Genomic DNA, 14,267 nt, shown 5'->3' with positions numbered 1-14,267 from the left:
AGAGCTATGAATAATTGGATGTATAGAGAGAGGGAGGGAGATGTGTATATCTATATGCATAAAGCTATATTGTAAGACAAAACAAAGGTCACAAAATCATTGCGGAGCAAACGCTAGATTTCCATCACGCAACGAATATACTGGATACATCTTTCGCGCTTTCAGTCCAGAATACGGAGCTTTGAATCTCATAACTTTGAAGCCTTGAGGTTTGAGCACCACCGAGCCGCACCTTCCTTCGAGCCCCGCAGCGGCTCGGTGACGACCTCAGCTCCGCGGGACAGCGTCTCCTCCCTTCAGCCGGGAGCCGACGGTGCTGACGTCAGCATGGCTTCGGGCGGCCATCTCTCCCGAGGCCGGCTCCGGCCCGGGGGCACGCCCCGGGTCACATCAAATGAAGGCCTCTCCGTGCGCGTTCCACGGACGCCGGCGCACGCTCGGTGCCAGCCGACCGTGGTAATCATGGTTTTACACGGGGCTGACTTCAGGGTCTGCCGGCGGTGCCCAGGGGCGGGTCTGAAAGACCGCGTTTCGTTGTGTTACGTCAGCACATGTGACCTTTGAAGGTATTTGCTAAGGCGGCACCACGCAAAAAGTGACCTCGCCGGACGCTTGCTGTGGATGCTGGTCCGAAGCTACAGCAGTGGCTGAAATTGGATAAAGGCATTTGTGTGAGATACAGATTTCTCGTCAGTCTGCACTTGAGACGAATCATTAAGACAGTAAATCACATTGGGTAGAGAGAGATATGCGTCGGTTATATGTCACTTAGAGCCAACCTAATCTAATGTAGAATCCGCTACAAAACTGAACATCCAAATATGACATTAATGCGCATAGTCTGCTCACTCAAATGTATCGCTGCTCCATTTAACATCTTGTTTCGGCGCAAACGGAGCCCTGATCTGACGCTGACATCTCATCATCGACTCGTCAGCAGAGCAATTTATCAGAAATGCTGCGGATGTCGCAGCTCTGTTAATCCAAAGCCAGGCCCGTCACAATCGTATCGCCGAGGCCAGCGGCGTTCGACGCAACCGGCGCCGCAGCTCAGTCAGCTTTGAGGACGGTTGCCATGGTAACCGCATTGATGGAACTGTGCGTTGGGTCATGGAGACTGAAATGGTCCGAACACCCAACCCACATGTAGAGGGAATGTTTCATATTTAAAGATATTGAAGGAAACATGAGATAAGATGAAACAAGCAGACTTATAAACATTTGTATACATTTAGGTCGAAAAGGCTGCTCCAGACAACACAATGTCCCTTTTACGTAAATGTGGTTCTTGATACATCGATGTTTGATTACGTCATCGCACCTAACACAATATTGATTGGGAGCCAATTGACCGCAGTTATATCTGGAATTTGTGCGCACTAATGCTAGATATGAGTGGTTCGACCATTGCATTTTTCTTGGCCTTGACCGTTGTATGGCTTATGGAATGGCATGGTTTGATGGACGTTTTTATGACGTCATGAATACCAAAATGACCTTGAAACACTTCCCCGAAAAATTATTCGTATTTCTACGGGCGCGTACCTCAGATACTAGAGAGCTTATGCCATAAAAACGGCAGGGCTGTGAATTGCGCCGAACGGTCTTCAAGATGGATATTTCAGTTCAAAACCTGGTACAAACGTGGAATACTCTCCTTAAGTACGGAATTCAAAATAAGCAGACAGCAAGAGAAGCCGTTCAAATATTTAGGCTGACCGGGCAAGTACGCCAGTGCCTTGCAAGCCCAACAAAGGCACTAAGTCCCCCATGACATTTATTAAGCGCGAACAACTGCAAACCAATGTACCAAATGAATTACCGACGGCTCCTTTCAACTTGCGCAATATTGATTCACACACTCCTGAGGAATCAGTTACTAAAAAAACGAATGCAGTGTGCTTTAAGATGGTCTCAAAAGCATAGCGATGATACAAATAGTCAGCAAAAAGAAAAGAAAGATGCCATCCCCTATGTCGCCTAGTGCAATTAGGTGGTAATCCGTGCATCTGTGATGTACTATGCGAAGGGCACTTAACATCTGGCCTCTGAAAACGAACATTTTTTTGCATTTAGAAACAGAAGCTTACAGCTCTGTTGACGAGCGCCTGAAGTACCGTATATCTCGCTGTGGCAGTCACTGCATTTCTTCACTATATCTGTTTACACAATTAAGACAACGCCATTATAGCCCCGTGCCCAATGACCCATTTTTACGCAAGGCTGTTCATCATTGTTACTATTTACCGAGTAAATACATGAAACGACTTGGAGCATCGCCCACCCTGCTGGAAATGGTGACCAAGGAAGCTTCCTTCGAGAAGGACTTGACCTGATGGTCTTCGGTCTGCAGTATGATGCCACAATTTCTCGATCATTCATCTACCTTCCTGACATGCTGTACACAGGTGCGGCGTAGGACAATGCAGTGATGAAGTGCCTTGGTATATAGCAGGGATAGAATAGGATGGTGGAGTTAAAATACCTTGTTAACAGTTCACTTTTCGGAGCTCACATTGGCCTGATGTCGAATGTTAATGAGTTTTTTTTTCGAGATTTGCGGCCTTGCTCACTACGCAAGCTGTAAACTTGACCCCCAGAGCTAGATGCATTCATATCATGATTCAGATTGCTGGAGCCATGGGCCATTGGAGGCTGAAGCGGGATTGGTATGAACACCTTGACGATGGATTACGATGTCACGTATGAACACACAACATCTGCATACTTCCACGTCCCAAGGACGCGCGCTTTGTAGTCCAGGTAAACGCCACTTCCCATTAGCTTTCCTGTCAATCCAGACGACAGCGGACGAGATAGCCCTGGGCTGCACGGCAGAGTTTAGTCTGGCAGACAGTGCTGTCCACTCAGACCATCAACACTGCCCACCGTCTATTCTTCAATCGCGGAAATGCATCGCTGCAATCATTCTGACGAGCTATTCTGTGCACATTTAGAACCTTCGAACCAGGAGCAGTCCGCGGCTTCGGCGTTTTAAAATAGACTGCGTGCTGTGATGGAAATTGAAAGCGCAATTTCGCTTTCAGTTTGGTCGGCGTAGGTGCTGTGGCGGGAAAGATCGGGCACGCTTCAGTGTGATCACACTGTGAAACTGAGTCGGCTGAACCGGAGCCAGCGACACGACGGAGAACTTTCGGAACCAGGCGCGGTACGAACACCGGGCTTCGACTCCAGCATCGGGTAGCAGTGGGCAATGTAACCATATATTTACCGCAATTAAACTTATGCGGAATTGGTGGTGTTCAGTTCGGTTAGTTTCGTGGCGCAATTGCTCTCGGACGTGTTTTCTCACAGACCGCAGAACGGTTTTCAGTCTTCCCTGAGCTGCTGACGTGATGTTTTTTCACAAATGTGGATAGCTGAAATGATATCCATCCGCTGACATGTTTGACTATAGTTGTTCAAGAAGTTGGGATCTCGCAGATTGGATGGTTTTCCTCGGAGGACATCAGTCGACAAACTGTCATAGTGGATTCCCACTGAAGACATCCTATAAGAATGTACGAGCGGAGAAGTCCAGCAGCCACCCATAAATGTTACAGATTGGCTACAGGGGTCACTTTGACTTGCATACCCTTGGCGCAGCGGGGATGGTGCCGAGGGCTGAGAAAAGAGAATGACATCCAAAAGTGTGTTCAACAGCAGGCCGGTCGTTGCTCCCATACCCACTTAACGGGACAGGACTAACATTCCAAAGCATGCAGAGCAAGTAAGCGTGGTACAACCAACTGGTCATGTTCGAATGTCTTTCACCCATGTAAACATGAGCTAGTCAGCCAAAAGGGCTCGCTGGGTAGAAACGCCTGTCTGTAAAAAGGACACGAACACATACAGAAGTGAGCAAACAGCAGTGTACTCACCCTAGCGTAGTCATTGTGACGATAGTATACCAGAACGATGCCGGGATGGACGTGAACGTTGATCCCTTCACCTTCTTCTCCGCATAGAACATTACCGTGGCGAAAATGATAATGGCCATGGCTAGTGAGAAAACGAGGAACCCGAGCTCTTTGGCGCAGGATTTGAGGGTGTACCCAAGGATGCGGAGGCCCTGGGAATGTCGCGAGAACTTGAAGATCCGACAGACGCGGAACACCCGCAGCGTGACGAATGCGCCCGATACGTCGTCGTTGTCCGTGATGCCCAGGCCGATGTAGTACGGCAGAATGGCCACCACATCGATGATGCTCATCACGCTGCGCACAAACTTGCAGCGGTCGGGCGCAGCGAACAACCTCAGCAAATACTCGGCGGTGAAGATCATCACGCACGCCGTGTCCAGGCAGAAGAACACCACCTCGTACCGCTCGCCGCAAGGCAACGGCTCCTTCTTGCCCGGTAGGTTCCCGCACTCGACCGTTTCCACCACGTTGGCCAGCACTGACACGGCGATGAAGAACCCCGTGACGTAATAAAAAACGAGCGCCGCTGTCGACGTGTGCGGGTTCTCGAACGCGCGCCACATCTTTTCGCGCAGGTTGGTCAGCTTGACGAGGTTACCCTCGCCGTTCTCGGACATCTTGTCGTCCAGCAGGCGCTCGGCGTTCTCGCGCTTGCGGTCGCGGTAGTCCTCATAGCAACAGTCACCGATCACGTCCGGGATGATGCCGAAGAACGAGAGCTCCTCGTCGTAGCTCGTCAAGCACTCGTGCTTCGGGTAGTGAAGCTTACCAGTCCGGTAATAGTTAAGGATGTGCCGGAAGATGTCCGGGTCTCGGTCGAAGAAGTACTCCTTCGTGTCCTCGTCGTAGAAGAAGTCGCGCTCGTTAAACCGAGCAGCGTATCGGGGTACTTCTCCACCGTGTTACGCCATGTCTCGAACGTCGGCCCGACACGTTGATGACGAGCTTCTCGTCGTCCGCGCGCCGCTTGTCCTTGGGGATGGGCGGCGCCGGCAACGGGTTGTTGGCGATCGGGACCCACCCTATGGCCGCCGCGCGCGCGAAACGGCAGCCACGCCGCCACCGAAGCCATCGTGCTCGCCTAGCTCGACCACCGTGTCGCAACGCGCGTCGCCCGCCTACATGTTCGCGCGCAGCCCTCACACCGCCGCCGCCGAGGCGCGCTCGCCTGCCGCGCCGAACGGTCGCCTAATACTGCCGGCGCGCGCCGCGCCGGCGCGCCGACGCCGACGCCGACGCCGACGCGCCGTCCGCCGGCCGGTCGGACCGCGCCGACGGCCGTTGCCGCGCCGCACAATTGATTGGTCGCACCGGGCACCGTATTTGCCTATTCCTCCAGTCGCTCCGGCGACGGTGCCGCGAGCTAGCGCTCCACGTGACAAATCTGCGACGGCCGCGCGGCGCCCGTCCGTCGGGCTCGGCCGCGTCACCGCGCCGCCACCGTGGCGCACTGGCGGCAGCCGGCGCGCCCAGACCGTGTCGCCACCGCAGGCCGCCACCAAAAATAGCGCCGCCGCCAGAAATACGCGCTCGCCTCACGGGCACTCGTCATGCCGCACAGCAGGTGATCAGCGCTCACGAGACCCAAACGCTCGCTGCGAGTCGCCCGCACGCGCGTCTGTTTTTTGCATCGTCGGGCCGCCGTGCCGCCTGCTGAGCGACCGGCGGCCGCGCCGCGCCGGCCGCCGTCGGCCGCCGCGTCGCGCCGTACAGGTGGCCAGTAGTCACACGCCGCCCTACAAGTGCGGCCGCTTTTTGGGACATGGCTGTGCGGCTCGGCGCACAGCGGCCGTTGGTTCGCGGACGTCACCGAGCCGTCGGCTGCGCGATGCGCCGCCCGGTCGCCCGGGCGGCGTGTGAGCCGGACGGGACGGCTCGAGGCGCCCCGGCGCCCTGCCGCTCCGCCGCTCTGCCGCCCGCTGGCCGGGGGGCGGGAGCGACGCCAGATGCGTCAACATGCTCCCTCTCTCCCGGCAGAGGGCCGGGTGCTGGGCGCCTGAATGTCGCCGAGACCGCACCGCCTGGGGCCGGAAAGAGCACCGTGGCGGCGCCGACGGGGTGCCAGGAGTTCCCCACCTCTGTACCAACGAAGGGGCTGGGTTGGCTCCTGCGAATGCTCTCTCTCTCTATCTCTCTCTCTTCTCTCTCTCTCTCTCTCTCTCTCTCTCTCTCTCTCTCTCTCTCTCTCTATCTCCTCTCTCTCTCTCTCTCTCCTCTCCTCTCTCTCTCTCTCTCTCTCTCTCTCCTCTCTCTCTCTCTCTCTCTCTCTCTCTCTCTCTCTCTCTCTCTCTCTCTCTCTCTCTCTCTCTCTCTCTCTCTCTTCTCCAGTGCCTCGCTGCTAGATGACCCGTGGAGGGCCCACCATTCGACCTGGCCCTCACTCGGGCTTTGTTAAGACCTAACTCGGGGACGCATGCCCCGATAGGAAGGCAGCGCGCAGATTCGTGCTTATGTGCACGAACAGTAATACTTACGGCAATACTTGAGGTTTACAGATCAAAGATGATCCATGTGACGTAAACATGAATCGGGTGTAAACCACATGCCAGGTTACTGTGACGTAGGGAATGCAACATTCTATGATGCTGATCAGCCTAGCCGCGACAACTTTGAAAGACCAGGATTATACAGCATGCAGGAGAGGAATGCACGTGTATACTACAGATAACTTCTACGGCATCTATGCATTGTTGTCGTTTCCCAGAATTAAACAGCTGTATTTTGGAACACAAGTAGCAGCTAGAATGATATCTGGACCATGTCATGAAGACCGACATTACGACATCTGGCCGACAATGAGCCACAAGAGCCCATTGAGGGTGATCTACATCAGGCTCCGTGCACATCCTCAAAACTAATTTTACCAACTAGCCTGCATAAATTAGCTGCAAATAAGATCTTTAGACGATAGGACTTGTCCAAACGGTTTGGAATGTTGCTAGAGAAGGACTTCTTACAACTTCGTTTGTCAACAATCCCAATGGTTCAGTTTTTTTACTAAATGACATCTGCCTCTTCATAGCTCTACTATTTATCTGCTATTTATCTATATATATATATATATATATATATAGTCGTAGGTAAAAAGAGATATATATTATGTATATATATATATGTGTACATATATATTATATATATATATCTATATATACATATATAATATTATATATATATATAGATATATAATGATATGATATTTATACATATAGATATATATACAATATATATATATATGTATATATATATACATATATATATAGCCATTGAGGGCTATATATATATGTATATATATTATAGCCCATTGAGGGCATGAAGACCGACATTACGACATCTGGCCGACAATGAGCCACAAGAGCCCATTGAGGTTGATCTACATCAGGCTCCGTGCACATCCTCAAAACTAATTCTACGGCATCTATGCATTGTTGTCGTTTCCCAGAAAGATCTTTACATAATAATATATATATATATGTATATATCTATATATATACATATATATATATATATATATATATATATATATATATATATATATGCTATTTATCAACGGATGATTTTTTTCTAAGTGTGACTGAATGCCTTAATGAATTGGCTAAGATCTTACATACTAGTGAGTTTAGACTCACAAGCCTGAAGATATTAACAGTTTTTTGGGTTTCCTTCTTAAAAATGGGTACTATATTGGCATTGTGCCAGCCGTCGGGTACTTCTCAGAAACAAGGATGCATCAAATATAAACATGAGAGGATAAGCTACAGCACCAGTGCATTCATTCAACACTACCATGTAATTGATCGGGCCCGGTCGCCTTCCTAACCTTGATTTCCTTCAAGCTCTCCCTCACCACACCCTCAGTCACCGTCAAATCTACAAGACTGCCTTCAATCAGATTTTGGCTTTTCAGGGAGATCACACATAGTCTCCATTGTAAAAACTGCACAAATCTGCCTACTGAGAGCATCTACAACGTCCTTATCCTCCACTGAAGACTTCCCATCTTTCTCGAGGGGGCCGACAGAGAAACTCTTAGATTTGATTTGTACTAACTAAAAAAAGATCTTTACATCGCTAGAACAACTGTCTGCTAGCCTTACTTCTGACAATCTTTTAGCTGCTCTGATTTCCTGCCTAAGCTTTTCTATTGCAACATCACGCACAGCGTTGTTGTTTTCTGTGTCCTGCACGTTTTGCATATGAGATGCCTCCTTCTTCACCGCCATCAATTTGCGCAATGTCTGTGTCAGACATGGGGGCTTCCCAGAACTATCTTCTCGCATTTTCCTAAAGGCGATGAACCTTTCCTGTCCTTCAAATAAACTATCTTTGAACGCTTTCCTTACTTGATCTACAATGAGACCGGTTATAATATTTTCCCACTGGATGCTAGCGAGAAAAGCTGTAAGTTTTTACAATCTACCCTCAGCAAAATTCGGAATAAGACTAAGATTGTCCTCACCTGAATAACCCAGACACATTGAGAACCTTACGATATTATAGTTATTATGTCCCAGCGTCCCACCCACTCTCCAAGCATCGACCAACTCCCTCATAGTCATAACAAGATCCAAAAAGTAATGTCCCGTAGTGGGTTCGTACACCATCTGCTGAAGAAAATTTTCTTCAAACAAGCGAAGATATTTTTGTCACCAATTTGACAATTGGTCAAAATCTACACTCCAGCCTGGGATGTTGAGACCTCCCAGCACTACACACTTGCATTCACGCCTCTGTCAGTTCCTCCATATATTTCTGTGTACAGATCTTGCAAACCATTCGGGGACCTATAAAAAGTTCCAGTTTGTAACTTGTCCTTCGACACAACCGAATCCGCCCAGAGGAATTCTTAACTATTGCCGTTCTTCATGCTTTCTTCAATTTCACTTTATTTTCTGCCTTACGTATTCTAATATCTCACCTCCTTTTTCACTTTTCCGTGAAAAGTTAACATACTGTAACCAGATACTTTAAATTCATATAAACTGCCTCTTAAAAGCTGCTCACTGATCCAACATTCAATGAAAGGTACCAGGTCAAATTTTTCTTCAAGCACGTGAGTATGGAGCTCGCCAAAACATTTTTCTGATGCTTCTTGCATTTGCATAGAAGCACGTGAGTTCTCCTGCACTCCTTTTTGGCTCATTGTTCAGCAATTTTGAATTATCATTATTTATGTGTTCTAATTTCACCCTCCCAACCCCAGGAGCCAGTTTCCCTGAAGGATACGTTCATACACCCTACAATTGAAAAACCTATTTCACGCGTCTATAAGCGTCGCGACCAGCTTTCCGCAAAGTTTTCTTATTCTAGCGTCTGCTGCCAGCGCCCTGGAGCTCCACTCAGGAGGTGCTCCAATCTTGTGAAGAATGCCTGTTACTATCTTCCTACCTTCGCCTTGCTGCAGAGTGGCCAAAAGGGTCCTATAATCCTGAATCACCCCCTCACTACTTGGTGTCCTGTCCCATATTATTGACTCTGGCCTGTGCAATGACTGCATTGGCCTGGTTTTTGCTGATTACTATTATATGATATATACGGCCTTAGTTTGTCTCCATCATATAAGCGTGGAACATCTTTCACCTTTTGAATCACGCCGAATCTGGCAGCTTACAAATCCTTTCATCCGGTGAAATGTCTTTGAAAACAAACCGCTAAAAACATTACCGCAGACTCTGTAGGCCGTTGTGGAGGGACATAGAGCTGTTGAGGTGTGGTTCTGGACAGCAGTAAGCTATGCAGCACGCTCGATACGAGGGTTGCCGCTTTGAAGACATGCGGCGGTCTCGCGCAGTGAGGGAAAAGTTCCCGGTGCTTTGTTGCGACTGTGCAATCACCAAAACACTTTTAGGGTAGACACACTAACCTTAGAACACCGCAATCATCACTGTGTTTTAACAATGATTTTAAAATCTAGGTTTGTGTGTATATCGCTGATGATATTCCCCCGTTTTTCTTCAATCTGAACGCGTCTGTGAATCCTAATTCATAGGTGAGAAGCTGGCGGCAGTTCTCGATACACAATTATTGTCGTGCCCTGTGGCATAGCCAAAGGACGGGGAAGGGGCTTTCGGGCCACATCCGACCACAAAAATGGCGGGGTCACCTGGGGATAGGACTTTTTGACGGCTTACGAAGCCCTAAGCGCTTTTAAGACATAACAAATGGGATGCTGAGGCTTCAAAATGGGATCTTTGGGCTAAAAAGGGCCGGGAATCCAAAGGCATGGTCCCTACGGCGACAAAGAGAGCCCCTTGGCTAGAAATGTTCCTCATGTCTCTATGCGATCGCTCCATTCGAAATAGCTTCAACCTAGATACACTTTTGATTCAAAAGGTCACTTTTGTTATAAGGGCAGGCATCTTGTTTCAGCTTCAGACAGTCAATATGCCAAAATAACTTCAAGTTTGTTTTGATACTTCAGATTCAAATCAGTTTCAAAAACTGCTCACAAAATACATGTTCCAGAAAGAAATAGGCTTTTCAGGGCTTTTTTATCAGGGCTCAGTGACTTTCCCTGACTTTCGTGATGTCGAAATCATAAAACTTTTGACTCTGCCGTGATCCGGGAAGTCGGAATGAGCGTCAACGCATCTAACTCATCATGCATGTTTTCTATTAATCAGGTAGTTACGCCTTGTCCTTTATCTGTCCTTTATACCTGACTCAAGATAAACTGAATTGGTCGTAATCCCATCTTCCATCGTTAAATTGTCTAAACAACCACCTCAAAGCTGCATGACGCTGTGGAACACTGCGCTGTCGCACCGTGTTGAGAGATTCCTATGAAATGCTTGCGCTGATAGTCCTGGTCCCGCTCTGATCCCTGCGATACGCCATGGAGATTGCAAGGTAAATGCATTTTGCAGACCAAGACATCGGCCATTTAATCACAGGATTGTATAGACTTTAGTGGACTGAGGAGTTGGCGAAGATGTCAGCAGAGTGTGAGGAGCTAGAGAGTAAGGTTTTAGGTATCAGCTACTTAGCTACTCGAGGAGCTCAAGAACATTAACTTTAGACAGGACAGGAGTAAAGAGGGTAAGCTATGTACAGGTCACGATAAACTCGACGTCGACAATACTGTTTCTGTTTACTTAGCCAGTCAGTCAAAGTTATGACTTAAACACATGCTTTATTTTAGTATGCTGCTTCAGCTGATCCATTTTCAGGTGTGTTTCAGAACAAAAGTTGTTGCATTCCTACAGATACTTGTTGTCCACTCCCCATCATTAATGTATCTCAAATAATGGGAACATTGGCCTCTGCAGACAGGAACCAAAGGCAGTTTTTCACTGAGCAGTAAGCTGCTGGACGTATGTCAGGTACCCTTGGCGTCCAGCCAAAAACTGTGACATTAGGTAGGCACTTATTGATTTGTGTCCCATCTTTTCCGCTTGCACTTGGATACGTCATGCAAAAATTGGACATTTATAATGCATTTGCATACCTATGACTCTCCTGCAATGACTTAGAAAGTCCAAGATATTACACGAAAAGCCAGAAAATGGATGTGATTGAACATATCACTCGAAATCGTCCATTCATGCCTCAACTGAAGATTTCATGAGATTTGGAGTACCTTGTGCAACCACTCGAGCCTTTGGCAAGTGACTAACATGTGCATGATATGTTAAAGCACCAGCGGTCCTAGCAGATGTGGGATGACAGGCGAAATGCGCGTAACTCGCGCACCGCGTTTCGTGAATGTGGGAGGGTTCTATATTTGTGTCGGTTGCAGTTGCGGTGCACAAGATACGTTATACACGCTGACTAGAACGCTGCGCATCTAATAAGGTGTTTATGGTACCGATCTAAGTGTGCTGAGAACAATAAAAAAATGAATAAAAACTGACGTACAATTGTCAGTATATCAGGGACAAAATCGTTTTTAAGGATTGAAATATGATTTCATGCAGCTGTACGCAGACTTGTACTCGACTCGAGATAAGTGATAAGCCGACTCATGAGTCAATCGTTTTGGTTATGACCTAGGTCAGCTAATTAGGAAAAATGCCACTTTGAGGCATGAACTAAATCGCATTCTTCGTCAATTTCGTCAACTGAATCGCAAGCCGATCATTAATCAGATAATCATTCTTGCTGGCATTTATGCCGTTATCTGGAAGCAAACATGGGTACCTAACATTAAATACAGCCGAATCCATGATTGACGCTCAATGCTGGTCAGTGCAGAAGTTTTCTAAATTCCTTGAACTTGGTCCACTGTGAGTGGACTGAGAAGAGTACTATGCCAAGTACCAAGCAGTGCACAGGCCGCGGGACACGGGCATGAGCGCGCCTTGTTGCCCCTGGACACTCGCCAGCGATGTGGTCAGGGTTTCTTGGAGTTACTGGGCCAACATGACAATTTATTTAGCCATGTGAAATCTTATTTTGAAATACCCCGATGTCATCGCGTGTTTCGCGACTCAAAGGGCGGTTATCATGCTTTGCCCCGATGCATTGTGACGTGTATTGCGAATTTGTTCCGTCCTAGAGATCAGTTTATGTGACATGAACTGGCGCGTGATAAATTTACGGCAGCATGCACGGCCTCACTCAGGCATTGCCGTCTAATTTTATGTTGTAACGTGCAATGACGAAATGAAAAGCTGCTGGCGTGGACTTATCGTTTACATGTGAGATCTTAAGTTTTGAATCCGAAGATCACGCGAAAAATTATCGTGAAATATTTTGCTATGGTTACTGCGCCAGGGTAACTATGAAACTTGTTAAAAAGACCTTTGTTAAATATGACAGTAACTATGAGGGACCTGCAGAAACGTTCCTAGAATCCTTTCATATGGGTATTGTTCAGATGAACCAAAATTCTCTGGATGATACATGGTGGTTTCTCAGCATCATATCGAAGATGAGGGTGACCTAGTTCTGTGCAGCACTAGTGAGGCGGTAATTCTCTAAAAATGTGGTAATGATGATAGGATTACAACGATGGCGAGCTCGCTCGGAGTAGCGTTTTGGATTGTGCACGTGCTACCCAGGCCGTGTTCATTTGCTGCTATTTAAACGTATTTCGCACCTTATTGTCGGGGTATCACTTAACACGTGCTCGGGTGGGGGTCAAATTGCCCCCCCCCCCCAAAGATATCTTTCCGGAATGGTTTTCGAACGGCGCGACGTAGCCGCGCCAAATTTTGCATTGCTGTAGACGATGGAATAGCAAATCGTCTGACACAACAAATGTAGATGTGCCTCGTACGGTTACTGACCTATGGCAAGCCCTAGTCAGGCCATGGTTTCAGCGAAGGCAATTTCTAGGCAATCGTTCAATGTAATCCAACAAAAAAGTGTTAGACGAAGCCGTACATCTCTGAGATACTTTCTCCGGCAACACAACATTTGAATGAGCAGATTACGCTGACCTAGAGACATGTGTGAAGGTCAGACCAAGGTCATAACCAGCCCGTTTTATGACTGTCGGGCTTGCTGCATGGGATAGTTTCTGGCGCCCCTTTCTACTTCATTGATAGTAGAAACCGCATTATGCACTTTCATGGACTTCTTAAAGGTCACAATAAGTCACTGACCCAAAATGACTCAAGTCGACACTTTGTTTTAGGAACATATCGCCTGGCGTAATCTGAGTCTCTTATTTACATGCAAAACTCAAAGCGGTCTTATATGATTTTGGTCACCATGACCTTCAAAAGTTCGGACAAGGACACTGACCCTAAATGAGCGCTGAACTTTTGCTTAGAACAGTTATCTAGGATCTAGTGGCCCTTTGGAGATCAACCTGGAATTTGACTTTGTTTGCCTTATTTGACCCGAAGATTATGATCTAGAAACCTCAAACTTTGATTTAAGTGAGTCCACATACAGATCAACACACCCTATGAATTTGGTGTTTCTAGCTCTCTTAGTTTCTGAGATCTCAGGGGGGTCAAATTGACCCCCACCCGAGCAAAGGGTATCCAATCGGCCGCCCGGGCGCGTGTTAACGGCAAGAAGAGGTATCACGCATCATGATGAAGGGTATAGTATTTCCCTTCAGTCATTGATCAGAGTGCCGTATGTTGTCTAGGCTCCATTGGTTCAAGATAAACTCTGTGGGTACTTCATGCTTGACATAGAACTCTTCCGCTCAATTGCTGATATAAACCCTATTAGAATTAGGATACGTGAGCACCAATTATTGAAGCAAAGGTTTCTGTCAAAGAACTGCACTGCACCAATGGTGGATATTGAAAGGAAACCATAAGCGCATTCTCACCTCATGTCACAGAAAGCTTGGCAACAATTGTAAAAATCCTCCTGATATTTGTGTAAATTTGTGGCTGTTTACTAATAATCCAGCAATAACAAACATTTGGTTCGATTAATTGT

At 47.6% G+C, this 14,267-nt stretch overlaps 1 protein-coding gene across 1 annotated transcript; it reads right to left on the bottom strand.

The window, feature by feature from the left end:
* Nucleotides 1-3,877: 3,877 nt before the first annotated feature.
* LOC119112457 (potassium voltage-gated channel protein Shal-like) lies at nucleotides 3,878-5,091 on the bottom strand. The gene is given in 4 exon segments (XM_037236656.1): nucleotides 3,878-4,791; nucleotides 4,794-4,844; nucleotides 4,847-4,967; nucleotides 4,969-5,091. Coding segments are annotated over 4 exon segments (1,113 nt in total). The 5' UTR covers nucleotides 4,996-5,091.
* Between the last annotated feature and the right edge of the window lie 9,176 nt (nucleotides 5,092-14,267).

The sequence above is a fragment of the Pollicipes pollicipes genome, unplaced genomic scaffold (genome assembly GCF_011947565.3).
Source record: "Pollicipes pollicipes isolate AB1234 unplaced genomic scaffold, Ppol_2.1 Scaffold_7261;HRSCAF=8764_pilon_pilon_pilon, whole genome shotgun sequence".
NCBI classification, from domain to species: domain Eukaryota; kingdom Metazoa; phylum Arthropoda; class Thecostraca; order Pollicipedomorpha; family Pollicipedidae; genus Pollicipes; species Pollicipes pollicipes.
Note: the sequence above shows the minus strand (reverse complement) of the source record. Positions and strands in the feature narration are given on the sequence as shown.